At 36.2% G+C, this 17892-nt stretch overlaps 1 protein-coding gene across 1 annotated transcript in view; it reads right to left on the bottom strand.

The window, feature by feature from the left end:
* Nucleotides 1–17892, bottom strand: part of PRUNE2 (prune homolog 2 with BCH domain) — a 132319-nt gene that overhangs the window by 99325 nt on the left and 15102 nt on the right. The window contains exons 2-4 of the mRNA XM_077171135.1: nucleotides 6296–6400; nucleotides 5627–5829; nucleotides 4114–4277 (exon numbers count right to left, since the gene is read on the bottom strand). Of these exons, the coding sequence (XP_077027250.1) occupies nucleotides 4114–4277; nucleotides 5627–5829; nucleotides 6296–6400 (472 nt within the window). The remainder of the gene's footprint in view (nucleotides 1–4113; nucleotides 4278–5626; nucleotides 5830–6295; nucleotides 6401–17892) is intronic.

Here is a 17892-nt window from a genome sequence, read left to right as displayed (position 1 = left end):
TATCTACAACATGTGCTCAAATTCATCACACCTAGTGGAGCAAGGCTGCTGTCAAGAATATCCTGTTAAGCCCCCCTGTAGTATGAGAATGACTTAGGCACTCTGTCCATCTGCACAGAACCTCCTCAGATATACAACGTATGAAACTTTTACTACAGCTGAGTGTGCTTCAGGGAATGAATATTTGAGTAAGACCAATACAAACATACAGGAAAATGCAGAAGAACAAGAGGTATGAGTTGTATATCCACCCAAGCTCACCACTTTGGAAGTCAACATGATGTAACCTTCATTCACAATAGGCAGACACCTTAGAAAGGTTTCTAAAAGGCTCTGGTTTTGTCACTAGTCACACCAAAATTGTAGTTTCTTGCAACTAACAACTTTTCTACTAGGATGAAAGCCAGAAAAGGATCATTCTCAAATTACTAGGGTGTCAGCAAGCCCCAAGATCAACATTTACTTGTCCTTTAATGCTATGATCAGTCTTCAATACTCTCCTGATCACCAGGGGAGAATGGCACACCTCTTCTCCCCCAGGGAGCCTCAGCATTCCTGTGAGTGTTAAGATTCCAGGTAGTTTAGTAAAAGAGGTCACTTAAGTTACTTTTTCTTGACCAGAGGTCGCAGTCCATTTAGTCATGTGCTATCTTATAATACCTGCTGTAAAAGCAATACACAGTCTCAGAAATCTCCTGCAGATTTTACTGAGTGTTGGAGCAACTCCCCTACGGTTTCTGAAAGCATAATGGTGGCTGCTGTCTGCTTACAAGCAGAGAAAAAAATATAATAGGCAATACAAGATTCAATATTATTTCTTGTGTACATCACACTTCACTACATTTTTTTTTTCTGAAGAGGTCACTAGAAAATAGGCTAAGGCTCTTAAAAATGTGCATTTTATTATTTTTTTGCAAAGCAGTTTGGAAGCGAAGCATTAGTTTTGCCAAGAGCAATTGCTGTGCATTAATATTAAACATGATCTAATGAAGGCAGAAGTCATTTCGGGAAAACATTAAGAACAGCACAAGCATCTCCTGAATTATAAGTTTACTGCTGAGAGAAACAGTACAATGAAAATATAGGCATTTCTCCTGTCAAGGTTTTGTCCCATAACCTGTAAAAATAAAGGACAGGAAAAAGGGGAAAACCAAGAGTCCCTTATGGAAAGTATACTTCAACACTCCTCACACACTACCACTCCCCCCACCCTGCAAAAAAAAAAAAACAAACCTGCAAATCAAAATTGTAAATATATCCTATTAAGCAATCTTTACTGGAATTAAATGCAATGAAATCAATATAATACAGGAAATGCAATGAAATCAAAATAAAATGTCAATGGTGAAAAGAGAGGAAAAGCACTGCCTCCAAAAAAACCTGCTTCCATATATTAAAAAGAAGCATCAGTCCAAGTAAGTGCCAAAATGATCCTTTCTTCTGGGTACATATATTAAGGATGCATCAGTGCAGGAGCATGTGAACCATCTGATCAATGTACAAGACAGAAAAAAAAAAATACTGGCCTAATTCCCAAAGTCCTTAAAAGGGCATTTCTTAACATTTGTCTGGGTGGCTAGAATAACAAACTAATCTTCTCTACTGAAAGTCAGACTGCCCCAACAGGGCTTGAATAGACCTCAACTATGCAGCTCATCACTAGCAAAAGATTCACATTAAACAAATTGCTGACGCTCTTGCTGGAAATCTGTCTATGTTTACATGTTGTGGTTTGCACCTTGTGGCATCCTTCAAGGGCCTTATACAAATAAACATAAGGAGGCATTTTTGAGAGTGCATTGACCCAAGATACCTGACAGTGAGTGCTTAGAATAAAATCCTTGCCAGCTGGCTGCAACAGAGAATGTAATGATTCAGCAGTTTAATGGATCTTGAGTTTGGCAACAGTCCCCTCATAAACATCTCTTGGGAAATAAAATAATACAGGCCCAGGACTCTGGCAGGTTCTGTAATTGTTTGCTTCTGGCACAAATCCACAGACAGCACAACTCTAACTTGAGGCAAATATGGCTGTACAACACTGATTGTCCAAGCAGGCTCTACTCAAAAGCCCGAGGGTAGAATTAGCTTGTATAATGTCTGATAAGGAGATAAAGATACCAGAAAAGCATTCACCTAAAAAAAAATTATCTTTAAATATAAAAATACCTAAATCAGTAATGCTCAGTTTCACAGGAAATGTCTTTTATCTTGACTTGTTTTTTTTTAAACATAGACAAGCACATAAAGTTTGCTCACATTTATATACATAAACATCTGCCTTTTTATTGGAATTTTAAAACTGCTAACAGACTTAAAGAAAAAAGAAGTTTCAAAAACAGTCAACAAATTAAGCTGTCTTGGTCACCACATGATAATTATTAAAACATGAGATTTTATCTTAAAAGTCTCCTAGCAAAATACTCACTGGAAAGTCAGAAAATTAAAGAAGGCCTCCCATCTCAGAGACTCAGACAACAGCAGTTTTACGAAAATAAAATCCTAATTCTTAGTACTCTAACTTTTAATTTGGCCTTCTGTTCTGAACTTCACCTGAACTTTAGACAAATTAACCATATACACATTTACAGGGGAAGTAACAGCAAAATGTGAAAAACACAATAGAACCTTTTTCTTGCAACCTCTGTACCAGGCCCTGAGCTGCTGGGAAAAGTAGAAAAGCACCAAGTGTCAAGTACAGCTGTGTTTTGTTCTCTAGGCTTTGCCAGTCACTTCATACCATGCAAAAGAAGGTATGCAGGGACTTTTTATCCACTAAGTTCCTCAAATTTGCTCTACCAAATGTAATAATCAAAATGTAATTACTCGTTGATTAAAAAAAATTAGAATTAGCTACTATATTTCCCAAAACTGTAAGTGCTATCTCTAATGCAAACACTAATAAAAGCACTTAATTTTAATCTGGATACATATTAGAGGCACAAAACATGCTGACACAGCCACATACAGTACTCGAACACGTTCTTGAACATTATTCAGACCTCTCCCTCTGACTCTGCACTAACAAACAAGTATCCTGATATTCCCTAAAAACCCTTTTTTTGTTCTGCCTCCAAAACCATTTATTATGCTTGGTCATTTACTTAGATTCCTGGAGAGCTACTCAACAGAAATTTGGAGCTTACAAAAATGCTTCATGGCAAGTTAACTAAAGCTTGTTAGCATGGAAAGGGCAGGCTAAATGCTGTCCTACTGTTAATGCTTATTCTGTGGAATACTTTAAAAAATTAAACTTTTTGATTTCTTATAACATGTTTATTAATTATCATAGCAATGAGTACAATGATTTGCCAAGATTCTCATTGCTTCTGAAGTCTAAATGTAGACAAGTTTTTATAATCCTCCTTAAACATGCCCACATTAATTCCTTAAAAGGACATTTAGCAGTTTCACATCATTAAAACTTAAAACCTATAAAATTTGTTGAAAATTATTAAAATACAGTAAGTAACCTAAAAGCACTGACTGTTCAACACCTGTTTTATTTCCAACTGGAAAGTTCTATGCAGCAAATAAACCAAGAAAATTAATATAAATTATGAACTTCCAAGACAGAGAAGAAAATACTTCTGATTGTTGAAGCCCACCCCCATTTTGTACTCTGCTGGGCATACACTACAAAAGAAAAGGAGAACACAATGCAGATTTGGTAGCACTGTTTTTAAACAGCAAAAAGTTTTGCATCATGCCATTAAAATACCATTCCATAAAAAAAAGTACAACCATTGGGAGGGAAAAGCTTTAACTTGTAAATATTAGATTCCAATCCATATTGTTGTCCACAATGCCCCTGGAATCAACGAACTGCACAGCTTTTCCAGCTACCCAGCTGGTATGTCGACAGTTTCATTTAATATTCTTGTCTAGTGATACAGCAAAGACCTCTCATGCCTATTTTTAAATGCACATTTTTAATATTCAATATAATGTTACTCTTTAACAAACTCTTTACTCCCTGCTTCTTTTATGAAGCTTCCTGTGGTCTTTAAAGGGATTGTTAACCAAAGAATGGATCACACTCTTTCTGCATGAGCAAATTCAGAAACACTCCATTAAACCTTTCAGTATTTAATATAAAGAGTAATCTCTCACCTCTGAGGAGATAAGCCAGTTGCTGAGTGATTAACTCTGGTGCCTTCTGAAGAATCTCTTTTACGACTAAAGAGGAAGAACATGCTTGTAACTCCAGGGTCTTGTCACATTGCTCATCTGGATTGATGACTTTGACAACAGCTGATTCCAAACTTTTATCCTCACTATAAAGCAAATTCAGAAGTTATACATATATTTATCTTTATAGCTACATAGACAACTTAGTAAGAAAGTGCAACAAAATTTTTTTTAAATTCTGGACTATGACAGCATTGCTACCTGAAATACCTATATATGCTACCTGAAATACCTATATACCTATATATAGGTATGCTACATAGTATACCTATGCTATGTAGCATAGCTACCTGAAATCTGCTATAAAACCAAAGGATGTCACAGAGGTCCTAAATCCATGATTCTTAAATTAAGTGTTCAGAGTTCTTTAACTGTTTGATACATCACTAAGTACAACATCTATTAAAAACTATTGAAAAAAAGTATTTCTACATGTGCTGAAAACAGCCATCTTTATATGGAGGAGATTTAGGATCTTCCCAACTTAATATTCTGAAAACTTACAAAAAAACCTTTTCTTTTTTTTCTTTTTTTTATTAAGATACTTTATGTTTCTGTTTACAATAGTAGTAACCAAGCCAAACTAATTTTAATAGTAAAATACTAATTGTAATTCTTCAGAAGGAAGAAACAGAGGTAGTGACAGTAATAAACAAAAAGCAGATCGTACAGATAATTTTTGCTCTGAGGAGTGAATGATGCACTGAGCTGACGGCACTTAACACATCAACAGCCATGACATCCACACATATTTTTTTCTTCAAATTTTCCCTACTTTTAGTCTAATCTATAAACTTCTCAGAGTACCATGGAGCTATAGGATGCTAATTGTCTTAAATGAAATTCTAAGGACAGCTGGAAGTAAACAGCATCCTTCACTCTGGGGAAGACAGGCAGACCATTATAAAGAGGCTCTTCATAAAAGATTCACAATGGCCTTGTAAATGGTCCCTTTTAAGGATGGGTATCCGGACCATGATCTTCCCGACATCAACTCTGAGCCTTTTGAAAGGCTGTAGTTGGTAAAGACCACTATAATCCATCAGCCATCTTAACGGCACATCCTAGTGTGTGGGCACCTGCAAATCAATGTAAGATTCTCAAAGGAAAGCTAACTAAGAAGCAGGAAAAAAACTCTGATCTCTTATCTACTGGCCACAGGAAACCTCCAGACTATTTAACTAAATTAATATATCTAATCTAAGAGGTGTGAAAACATAAGGTTTTTAAAATTGGAAGTTCCATTAAAAGTGATGCAAAGATGACTGTTCACCTTGTTACAGTTACTCAACATAAAGAGAGACAAAATACATTTTAGGTTCCTTTTTTTGGGTCTGTGTTAACATAGCGATATCAATGTTAATACAGAAAAAACGTAATTTTTGAAACAGCTCAAACTCACATAAGCCACCTTAGTGTACGTAAAACGCAATACCTTGTCAGCATGCTGCTGTTTACAAGCGTTAAAGACAATTTCCCTTCAGCATTCAGCTGATGCAAATTGATTTCATCTCGGAAGATATGGAATGACTCTGGGATTTTCAGCTCGTTCAAAATAAATCTTGTCTCAGTGAAGTAGCTGAAGTCTTTTCTTGGTATGTTCAACACAGGTAAGCAGAGAACATCAGGAGGGCTGACCTGTAACATACATGTGCATTTGTGAGAATTGGACCTGTCTTTCATCAGGATGGTATTTGAACAGAGTAAACAATTAGGTATAGCCTAGATTTTCTGTTTCAGGTTTTCTCCCCTTCACTTAGTTAAAAGAAAAAAAAAAAAAAAAAAAAAGAGGTATTTCACACTTTTTTCCCTTCACCTGTCACTGTTTGCCTCTTAGAGAGTACCTGGGAAACCAGGAGAGGAAAAGGATAAGGAATGAAGCACAGGACTGATTTTTCTCATGTTATTCAATAAACCACCTAATAACCATTCATTCATTTTTGTATGGAAAGAAATGTTGATTATTTATCTTTTAAAAACTCACTTTTGATAATAACAAAATCATTGTCCAGGAAAAATACTTTTACAATTGACTTAACAATAAGATGTCTGTAACAACCTGGAAGAAGTGAATTAAGACCACTCAGTCCAATTTTTCCATTACCTTGTCTAGAAAGTAGGCATAGGCCAGGGTAGAAATAAGCGAATCCAAATCACAGGGCTTACTCGCAAGAACAACATGGACTTTTTCCACACGTTTGCTCCTGCTCTGTAACATATTAGAAGACAATTGCCATAAGTGGAAATGATGAGAAAAAGTCAAATGAGAAAAGTTAAAAGGACAAGTTAAATATTAGGCCTTGTACTCAGTTGCAGCATTTTTCACTGCTGACTGAAGGAATGGACTTCCTGTTCAGAGGAAGGACATTCCTTGGCTTCAGACCTCCCAAGAAAGCCAAAAACTAAATTTCACAAGACACCATAGTTTAGAAACCAATGAGGTCTGAATCTGACATAAGTCCCTCTCACAGATAAGTAACAGATAAGCAGCAACTTCATGTACACATGGAAAAGCATTTCAAAACATCTCACAAATCCATTTAGAAAAACAGTCCAAAAGAGTGTAGAAAATACACAAAACAAAATACACAGCAAATAATATGCAGCAAACTGTAATTTTAATTTTGCCTTTTTTTCTTCACTTAGCTGGAATCAGTAAATAGACAAAGTAACTTTTCACCCTGAATCTTCAGAAGCTGAACACAGTTGAAGTACTATGAGTTTTGAATTGTTCTCACTTAGTAAAATAAAGAGCCTTCTAAACAAGAGGAAAAGACAAGACAAACCTACTGTATGAAAGCAAAGTATTGAAGGGAAGGATCTACCTTCTTCACAATCACACACACAAAATATAAGACTAAGTTTTTCTCTTGTGCACATCATTACTGTCAAGCCAGCTGCATGAAAACATTACAGTTTATTTACTATCAGTGCTTCTTAATTGGTGAAACATATGTGACTGATGCTAAGAGACATTTCAGAAACAAACATGTGAAAGTAAACATTTTTGTTGTGGGCATGTACAGGCTGATGTACTTTCTGCTATTTTTAATCCACTGAATTCTGGATATCAAAATTTTAATCTTTCAACAGAAGCATGTAATTATTACATTACCCTTAATTATTATAAATGTGCAATTCTTCTTAAGCTAACCTTTTTTCTCTATGTCTAATCTTAGGTTTACCTGAACATATGGAATAAACTTAGGTTCTTTCCTTTAATGGAACACAGCCATCAAAATAGATTTGGGTAATAATTCCAGGAGACAGTCTCTATTCCCTATATTCCCTCCATTCCCAGGAAAGACAGCTTACTGAAGAATACAATGACTAGAACTTATGCTCTAAGTCTTTACTGGCAATAAACAGTCTCCATTAACTCCTTTCAATATAATTTTTCCAACATTTTCTTCTGCAGCATGCATTTCTGCTTGATTTGCTATGACAAAGAACAAAAATAAAGCTCATGAGCTCATCCTTTTTTTAGTACCCTCTAAGTAAAGAATTTCTTCACAATACCTAATCTAAACCTGCCCTTTTCCAGTTTAAGGCCATGTCCTATCACTACGCATCCTTGTCAGAAAGCCCTCTCCAGCTTTCCTGTATTTCCCCTTTAGGTGGTGGAATGCGGTTCTAAGGTCCTACTGCATTCATCTCCAGGTTGAACATTCCCAGCTCTCTGAGCCTGTCTTCCCAGGAGAGCTGTTCCAGCCCTGAGATTGACTTAACAGATCTCCTGTGGCCTCCATCGGTTCCGTGTCCTTCCTGAGCTGGGATGCCAGAGCTGGATGCAGCCCTGCAGGTGGGCTCTCAGCAGAGCAGAGCAGAATCCCCTCCCTGGCCCTGCTGCCCACACTGCTTTGGGTGCAGCCCAGGACACAACTGGCTTTCTGGCATGTAGGCACACATTGCCAGGTTATAACAAACTTTTTCTGCACAAACAACCACAAGTCTTTCTCCTGAGGGCTGCTCTCAGTCCCTCTCCACTCAGTTTGTGTTTGTGCTCAGCATTGTCCTGGCCCAGGTGCAGCACCTTGCATCTGGCCTTATGGTTCATGAGGTTCACTCAGGCCCATCTCTCAAGCCTGTCAAGGTCCCTCTGTGATAGTGACAGCAACTAGCAATACCTTTCTCCCCACCTTTCCTGCTTTTCTCTTCAGTGAGATGAATTTGTTTCTCTTCTTTCCTTCTTGCAGATCCCAGATACATGATTTCACCAATATTTCATTTCTCCATGTGCAGCTAAATGAATGGCTTTTTAGCATCTCATTATTATTATTAATAATAAACCTCCAAATACTCTCCATTATACATTGTGCATAAATGCAAGTATGCCATCCAAGCATACTGCTTATCTCACATGTCAAAGACTGCTTCCTCTTCCACTATCTCAGATACAACTAGTTTGCTTAGTCTATTGCATGCTCATCAGCCATCTTCAGGAAAAGCAGTTACATGTATGTAAGGCTTCCTCTTACAGGTCTTTCCATGCAAAAACCTGGGCAGAGAAGGTCACAATCCAGAAGACAAAGATCCATAAGCCCAGTAAGGCTTAGCCACAATAGGACTAAAATCTGATTACCTCCTGCAGTTATCACAGCTAAACCTGAGAGGAAACATGAACTGCCAATTTCTCTAAAAATTACAAAAAATCTGGAGGTTAATGATGAAGCTAGAACTCTTAAATCAAACTACATATGAGATGAGTGATTTCTCTTCATGATGATGAGTTTTTGTTTAGCAAGACTAAAGATAAATTGTAAAATGCACAAACACTGGATGACTGGGATAAAATGAATTAAAGAAATTATGTGTCATTTTCAGATGGCATCAGCCAGGATAACTCAATTTAGATCAGACCTGCATAGATTAACATTCACTTACTGTGCTCAGGAAAGAGATTTATAAACATTAGGCTACTTCTTAAAGAGATCTGACTCTCAGATATTTACTATGAAGAAGCTCTCATATCTGTCCAGTTTTGTTGTCTATTAATACATAAAAGCATTAGTATGACAACTGCATCCTTATGTAACTGCAGTAAAAATAGCATTTACTGGTTCCCATCTGCATCAAACAGCTGATATATTCAAACATACTGCAATACTGCCAATCGGGTTTGTAAATATTTTGATCAGGACATGTTAACTGCAGTGATTGATCAAACTACAATAGTCCAGTCAAAAATTACATTCTCTCTATTTTTTTTCCTTCTGTTAATAGAGAAGCTGAAGTGATCTTGCAAGGTAATAAACACTGAAGATTCATCCTAGTATAAACAGGAATGCCTACAAAATGCTCAATGTAGCATTTTGTAGCCAAAAAAACCTTTTCCATTTCCTCCATACACAATCACACCCCCGCCCCCCACCCCACATACACACTGCACAAATACAGACTCAACAGCCACACATAGCCTTGCTTTCTGAGTCATTATTTGCTTTTTGCCTCAAATTTCACTAGTTCTGTCCTTGGGGGGAATGGGACAGCACTTGTCAAGCATAGCAATTCTTTGAAGAAGAAACAATACATCTTAACACAAGCAAATTAAAAATGAAGAAGCTGCAGAGCCACACAGCAATATACAGTGTCAGATACAACACTGAAAACTTTTCCAGTCTTGTGGCTGAAGCACCAATCAGGGAGTACAAGCTTCACAGACACAGCTTTCCTGGAGGTGCACAGGGAAAAATCCTAACTGTCTGGACAAAGGCCAAGATAGCAAAAAATCTGTTTTTCAATATTTAAAGTAATCAAATCACATGGAAGAGGGTTTCTGTCTGAAATTGTACCTTCAAACCACAGCTACAATTTATTCAGTAGCCATTTTGGAGTGCAACTTGCATTTACCTTATAGTAAATGGCAGCATTATGCTTCCAGCAGCCTGAGGGCTTTTAAGATGATTATACATCTCTACTGTCAAAGAAATGGTTTTAAGCCAAAGCAAAGTTAATTTAACATTTCATGCAAAGTTCCAGTTAGTTAAATACTTCATAAGTCTTTTCACAAGAAAGCTTTGGTCTGGAAAAAAATAGATTCTCTCTTATTCTAAAAAGAGATATAAGAAAGAATCCTTGTTTTCTCCCATATTTGAGGTCAGTCAAAAAATTATTGCATTTCTCTGCCCCTATAGTATCCCATTTATCATGTAGAGTATATGACACACAGTTATCTAAAGTACTAGCTGTTAAATATCTGGGTACATAAGGATTCTTCCCTAAGGAACAGAAATGTAGTCACAAAAATTTCACGTGTGACATGTTTTAATCATTGCTTATTGAATATCCATTGTACAGTCTTGCTTTACTTACAAATATGAAAAAAAATTACAGCAAACACCAATACCACTAGCAGAACAAAATATAAAACATAAGGGGAATTTTCTAATTCCACACCATCTGTTTTTGTGTCGAAGACACAGCCTTACCAGTAAGATAAACAAAGGCGGAAGGATCAAAAACTTAACACCATCCTCAGAGATGGCTGAATAGGCATAAAACTTTATCTGATATTTTGCTTTGAATGTGATACGGTAAAATAAGACTATGATTAGTCCATAACAAAGAGTAGGAGAACTTCTTCACACCTTAGCTGTTGTACATATAGCACTTGTACACATGATTTATCCAATCATACCTGCACTCTGATGATGAGTGCACTTCCCACAGCACGTTGAACACAGCCTTATGATTACATCTGCTCTTCTGAAATTAGTATTTTAAAAGCTATATTTAAGAGTCAACCTCTTAATAAAAGGAGGAATTTTATTCATTTTTTATTTTAAAATAGTGCTTCCCAAATTCACAATGTTCCATAGAACTGTGACGTTCCTTCAAAATTAATAATAGAAAAGAGGCAGGGTAGCTATCTGACATGCCAACCAGGCAAGGAAGTCTTATCTTTAGATTGTTCCTGGAATTTCCACAGGACAGGAACTCTCTTTTCCAGTCATTTCTAATCACTGGCATGGTCAGCTATTACTGATGAGAATGCAGTTCAGTATTTCTGCATTACCAACAGGCTCTAAGAATTCTGCAGGCAGACAAACTCAACACTATTCAAGAAAGAATTCTGAAGAACCACAAACATTTATTCCTTTTCCATTTTTAGTTAATTTTACAGCCTGTAACTGTAGGCAAGTCTGCTCCGCTTGTTTTTGAAATACCTCCTCTCAAGCTTATTACATATATTCATTCATATTGCAAAAATCCAGAAATGAACAATGATTTCTACATCAAGTTTTCACTTAAAAAAAATAGGTGGAGTAATCAAATAATGCATAAATTGTATTAAAATATAAAAAAGAAGAACTACAGAACTCAGAACATCAATCAAAATCTTGTTGGCTCTTTTTAAAATTAGATTTATTGCACCAATTGGTTTGGCATTGATTTTTCACCATGTTTTGTAAGCTTTACATGTTCACACTCTCCCGCTTCTACAAAATTTTGCCTTCAGGTTCAACATTTGAGACAGCACCTCTACTAGATCATGGAGTATATGAATTTGGAATATCCAATAGTATATGGTTTACAAACTGAATCATACATGGGGTACATATATGTGCCCATTTGCACACACATTTGGAAGTGTGACTTTGACATCTTATGTTTTGATCCCATCTTCGCTGCTATATCAAGATTAAAAAATGCTTTAAAAGTCATTAAATATGTTTTTTCTTAGAGAATTAGAGAAACCTAAGTTTTTAGGATATAATATAAACAAAATGATAAAGCAAAGTCTTATTTTAATGGCCTTAGGCTCAGTAACAATATCACATTACTCCTCCTGCAAAGACAAAACAGGATATGGTCTCCTATGGCTGAAAAAGGAAAATGTTCCCAGCACAATGATTACTTAAGCTTGACTTAGCAGTACTTCAACTATCTGTCAATGGAATTCTCTATGATAGAAGTTACTAAAATAAAAATCAAAGTCTCCTTTCATTTATGCTGTATTCATTCATTTGTTTAAATTAACTGTCTTACACAGGATTAGTGCTTTCACCTAATAACTGAGTATACAGCACACAGAAATTCAGCAAAAGAGCAAGTTATATTCCTATTCCAAGACATCTTGGTGCTTACAGTCAGTCACAGCAAATCTTTGAATTTCCATCTCAAGCTACCTACCTCCTCTTCCCACTTCCTCCCCACTCGCCACTTAGCATGCAGAAGTGAGACTGGGATGCCTAATCTAGTTTACAGGACTTGATTGTATTTATCTCCCTTAGGAATTGTTTGGCTTACTATAGGACCAAACAGTTCTTTGAGCTATTAGGCACAAATCACTTAAAAGTAGGAGTACACTTACCCGAGGAGCAGAGTGCCCCTCAGGTAAATATATCAGCTCTGTGGTGCATCAGGAGGTGACAGGTAGCAATAAACCCCTACCTCATACAGTGCAGAGGCTAAATAAATAATATACAGCAAAGAAAGTGTATTCAAGAAAAAAAGGTTTGTTTTGATGAAGGCAGGGGCAAGCAATCCAAACAATGCAGTTAATTTACCTGCCTCTCACAAACTTAACGTCTGACCTTGGATTGTTTTAAGTTTAGCTGCTTCTTTAAAATGAAGAAAGCAACTCTGCAACTGAGAATGAGTTTACCAAGAGTCAGGCAGCACTTTAACACTGCATTTTATAGAAGCCTTTGGAGTCAAGCTTCATCTTTCTTAAGTCAGCATAATCCTCAAGTGATGGGCACCAGGCTGAACATGGAACCATAGCCTGAAGTAAGCCAACAACTCAGTAGAAGTATCATTAGTGAGCAAGAAAATCACAGCTGGAAGAGATGATCAGACCAAAGTCATTTCCACTTTTGCCTTTTTAGTTCAACAGGTTCATCATACCATAATTCTAAAATGTCTTTGGTCTTTTACCCATTCTCTGGTAAGAGTGATGCTGAAAAGTTGCTAGTTTTTGTTTTGGCTTTTGTTTTGTTTCAGTTTTTAACTTCAGCATCATTTCAGTTGCTCTTCTTATTCCACACTTAAAACCAGACACCTATTCCTCCACAGCAGCCAGTACTGCTCTGCTCTGCCTGCTCTATACATCATTCCACAAAAACTCCTTTATTATCATTGGCAGCTTCTTTCTCCATGAGGTAATTCTATGATTGTAATATGTTTTACTCCTGTTGTCCTTCTGAAGGATAAATATTTGGTTGATTTGATGTTTGGTTGATTTTTCGTATTCTGAGCACAGAATAAAAACTGTAATACTGTGCGTGTTAGTAAAATAAATAAAAATTGTAATACTGTGCTTGTTAGTAAAATGACAGTGCACTCAAAATAAAACCCAACTTTAAAAAAAATCTATTTTTTTATTTGAAATGTTATGAGAAAAGAAACATATGTTTCATTATGAGAATGCAATTTTTATTCATACAGTAATTAGTTAGGTCTATATTGTTTAGATCTCTGAATTGTCCTCACTACAACACTAACATCAGAGCCACAGAAATATCACAAATGAGAAAATGCACAATTACATTCCTGTATTACTTTTAACATGCATATGATTTCAGTGTAGGGCTAGTCACTAATAAAGTTATGTTGCTTTAATGCCTAATGCTCCCTTTTACACAGATGACACAACAGTGATAGAAATTTTTAAGTAATTTATTTAGTGAGTTCATCTGGGTTCACGCTAGGGAAAGAGACTGCATGTTACCTCTTGAACAAATGCAAAGGATGTAATACATACATCATAAATATCCACATATGGAGTGAACCTCTTTCTGTGATCATTTGGGCTGTGTCCAAGTGTCCAGTCCACTCATGAAATCCAAAGAGGTCATTAATGCAATGACCCACAGAACACCTCTTGGAGCAGTCTGAAACCACCTTGATCAATTTGCCTCAGCAAAGAATCCAGATCAGATGTTCTCCACCATGACACACTTCCCCTTCAGCATATCCAAAGAGGAATAATCTATGTCAATACTATTGAACTAAGATCCTCACATAGGGTCTTCTCAGTCACTCATGGTCCCTTCCTTTTGCACTGGCCATCTTTCTCCAGAGCAGAATCTTGCAAAAACGTGCTACTGATGTCTTCAATGCCAGACATACGAGAGTAAGGAGCTGATCCTCCATTTCATTTCACCATCTTATACCACTGCATTTCTTCAGAAGTCAATAAGCCTAGACATACCAGGTATTTTGCCTCTACAGTTCCTACAGACGTTCCTACAGACATTCCTCTTGTGATGCCAAGTAGACTCCACAGAGCTTTCAGACTTGCTCTCAGGTGACAAAGTATGTTTCAGCATAAACATTATCAAAACCTTTTCTGAAACAGACTTCCTCATCTATCCCTGAAGCATTAAGAAGACATTTAAACATATTTCCTTGATACCACTTGGCTCACTGCAGATTTTTGCTGTGTTTTAAGCACACTATTGACTGCATTAAATAACCTCATAATCACATTTAAAGGCTTAGTGATATAGTGCCACCAATACAGTAAAATATATGATAAATGCAGTCAGCATTTTCCATACCATATGCTTGTAAATGTTATTCTGCAGGGAACCAATTAAAACTATAGAAAATTTGGAACACAGACATATGGAACAAAACAAAGCAACTTATCTTGTCACCATGATGCTTGCTCAGTACATCGATTAGGGAATGGTGATATTATAGGACAAACAAATGTCACTTTAATTAAAGTATGCTGAAAGGCAATATACAACAGCAATTTAAAACATTAGTTTTTGCTGTGCTGATGTTAGTTTTCCTTCTAATTAGATAAAGCAGGTAAAATACACTCCTGAAAAAAAAAAACACAAATATTCCTATTTGAAGTAATGCAACACTAGTCCCAATTCCATTAAAAAACTTCCTCTTTTAATATTCAAGAAGAAAAAGGTAGGAAACTGAAATGGAATGTTTGGGTTTCAGGAAAAACATTTAAAATACTGCCGAGGATATATGATTTTTCAGGGAAAAAATAAGTTTAGACATGGACTTATAAGTTTTTCTCTGAAAACTTTGTGCATCAGGGGAAACAGTGAATCTAACCCTTGTAATTGCCTATCACAATTGACAATGTAAAAATAGTACAATAACTAGAAGAAATAACAATCACTTTAAAGCAAAAAGCAATCAGGAGGTAGAATCATGATTACTTCATTCCCAAGGCAAGTTGGGAAAGATTGGAGGAAATATGCTCAAACTTGCATTTCCCATTCCTTCTTCCACTTCAGAGTTCAGCACTGCAGTAGATAAAGTTTCACAAGGCACCACAGTGCTCATTAGAAAGATTACAAAAAGAAATTAAGAACCTTGAGGTCACATATTCTGAGTAAGACTCCTGTCTTACTACTCTTGTATTGTGACAATGACACCTTGAACTGACATACATATGATGATAGTGCAAACAGTATTTATGAAGATTATTATTTTCCCTCTGAAACACACCTCCATTTCACAGTACTTTGTCTGACATAGAATATATGCATCACTGAGCCATGTTTTTAATTTAATGCACAAGAACAAGCAGTAGAAAGGAGGGAAATAAAGGAATTAAGTTAATTCTGCAGTCATGAAGTAATGTTCCAGCACAGCCAAGATCTGTCAAGAGCCACAATACAATAAACAAATCTCCCTCATATAGAATTATTGGCAGATTGTCACTAACTACAAAAAATCCCCACCTTGAATGGAAGGAAAACTGCAGTAATGGTAAACAGGATATTGATTGCAAGAACTCTTATCTAGCACAGTAGTTCAATTTCATCTCCTAGGAGATATGGTATAGAGAGCTGAACCATAGAATTAGAGAGCATACAGAATTAGAAATTATCTTTATGGTAAGCATATCAATTACTGCTTTAGAAGTATGGAAAATCTTAGAAAAAACATTTGTAGCATAATTAGAAAGAAAACTAAAGCCCTGTTTGTACTATAAAGCTATAAAACTTTTTTAAGGCTATCACACTATTTCAGTTAATAAAAATTGATAATGAACAGAATATAAGAACTACAAACACAAAATGAAAGTTTTTTAATTTAAGATTTGGCTCAGTTTCATTAATTTGCATTAAGATTTTCACAATGTATTAATTAAAATTTTATTAAGCAGAAGGAAACAGGAGATATAAATTGACAAATTCACATATGAGGGGACATTAATGACTGATTAAGACATTGTTCTCAATGATTTTTGCTGAATCCTCTTACTTAACACCAAAATGGGTAATTCATCATCCCTGGCAAATCTGCTGCCCTAGCTAATTCAGAAGACAAGAAATATTTTAAAAAATATATGGTTACAACAAACAAAGTAAATTACATTAATATCTCAACTTTCACCTTTCCCAGTTTTGCACTGAAGACACTATCATGTATTCGTATTCTATGAAAATCACTGATATCTGTGTCCTCTCCCACAGAGGGACTTGCTAGGTTTTCTTCAACAGTCAAGGTTTTAGTTTTCAATCAAAGAGGACACTGTCAGGAAAAGAAATCTCCACGGATTTCTATGCCTACTGTAGTTAAGAACAAATGATCCAAAGGAGAGGTATGTAAGCTAGCAAAGAACAATCTTCTTCTCAGGCTTGGCTTACTTCCAATAAACTACAGAGCTCAAAATTGCTTAAACTCTGATTTCAAATGTAAAAATATCCAAGGTACAACATCCTTCCCATGTCTTAAGTCTTTGGGAGTGGGGGTAAAAAATCCTTCAACCAACTAACAAACAAACAAAAACCCAAAACAAACAAAAAACCCACAAAAAATACCCAAACGAACATACCAAACCCCAAAAACCCAACCCAAACGAACAAAAACATACACCACAAACAAGAACCAAAACAAAACAATTAACCAAAAAACCCACAAACAAAACCAAAACCCCTATGTCCATAAAAGGGACATATACAAGCTGAATACCTATGCACATGGCTGCTCACAGCATCCAGGCTCAGATTTTCCTACTTGGTAAACTCTGAGGACACTGGTAGGGGACCTAAAGTTGTAACCTCATCTCAGCAACTAGCAACACAACTTACTCCAACTCACAGACATGCATTCTACGTCAATAAGACAATTCCAGTATTTCAGTCATAAGTATGCTACAACGTGTGAACTAAAATTTCTCTGTATCCTGTGTTCTGTATCAATGAGTTCAAGATGTTAAAGGGATTCACTGCCCTTGGAGATACTGACAAGCATCCAGATAAACATTTGTCAGGACACGAGCAGTGGTAACATTAGAGACTGGTGATGATTTCACAGCTTTGCAGTGTAAGGTCACTCTCTGCTCCCAGTCTGGTATTTTTTTTAGCTTATTATTTCTACCTAGTTAACTGCATACTACTCAGCATATCAGAGGACAATTACACAGTATTTTGTGTAATGTAAGTATTTTTCACTGAAAGAACAAATGGAGTAACTACATGTAGCTTCCTTTCCCTTATTTGGGAAGCATATGCTGGCCATGTAATGCTGTTGAAAGGGTGTCTGTTCACCATTAATGGAATTAGGAAAGTCTGTTAAAAATAAACAAAGCGTAATTCTTTCCTTTCTTTCACCAGCTAAGTAGAACAATAATTTTTCTTAGCATCAGCCAAAGAGGATATGGTACAATGGCAATGTAACTACATTCAGTCATATTCGAACATTTAATCCCTAGCTGTAGACAGAGTTCATATATACAAACACGAACATATATATTGCCGCTTCTGAATAAAA

The sequence above is a fragment of the Agelaius phoeniceus genome, chromosome Z, assembly GCF_051311805.1.
Source record: "Agelaius phoeniceus isolate bAgePho1 chromosome Z, bAgePho1.hap1, whole genome shotgun sequence".
In the NCBI taxonomy this organism is placed as follows: Eukaryota; Metazoa; Chordata; class Aves; order Passeriformes; family Icteridae; genus Agelaius; species Agelaius phoeniceus.
This window is presented reverse-complemented; position numbering and strand designations above follow the sequence as displayed.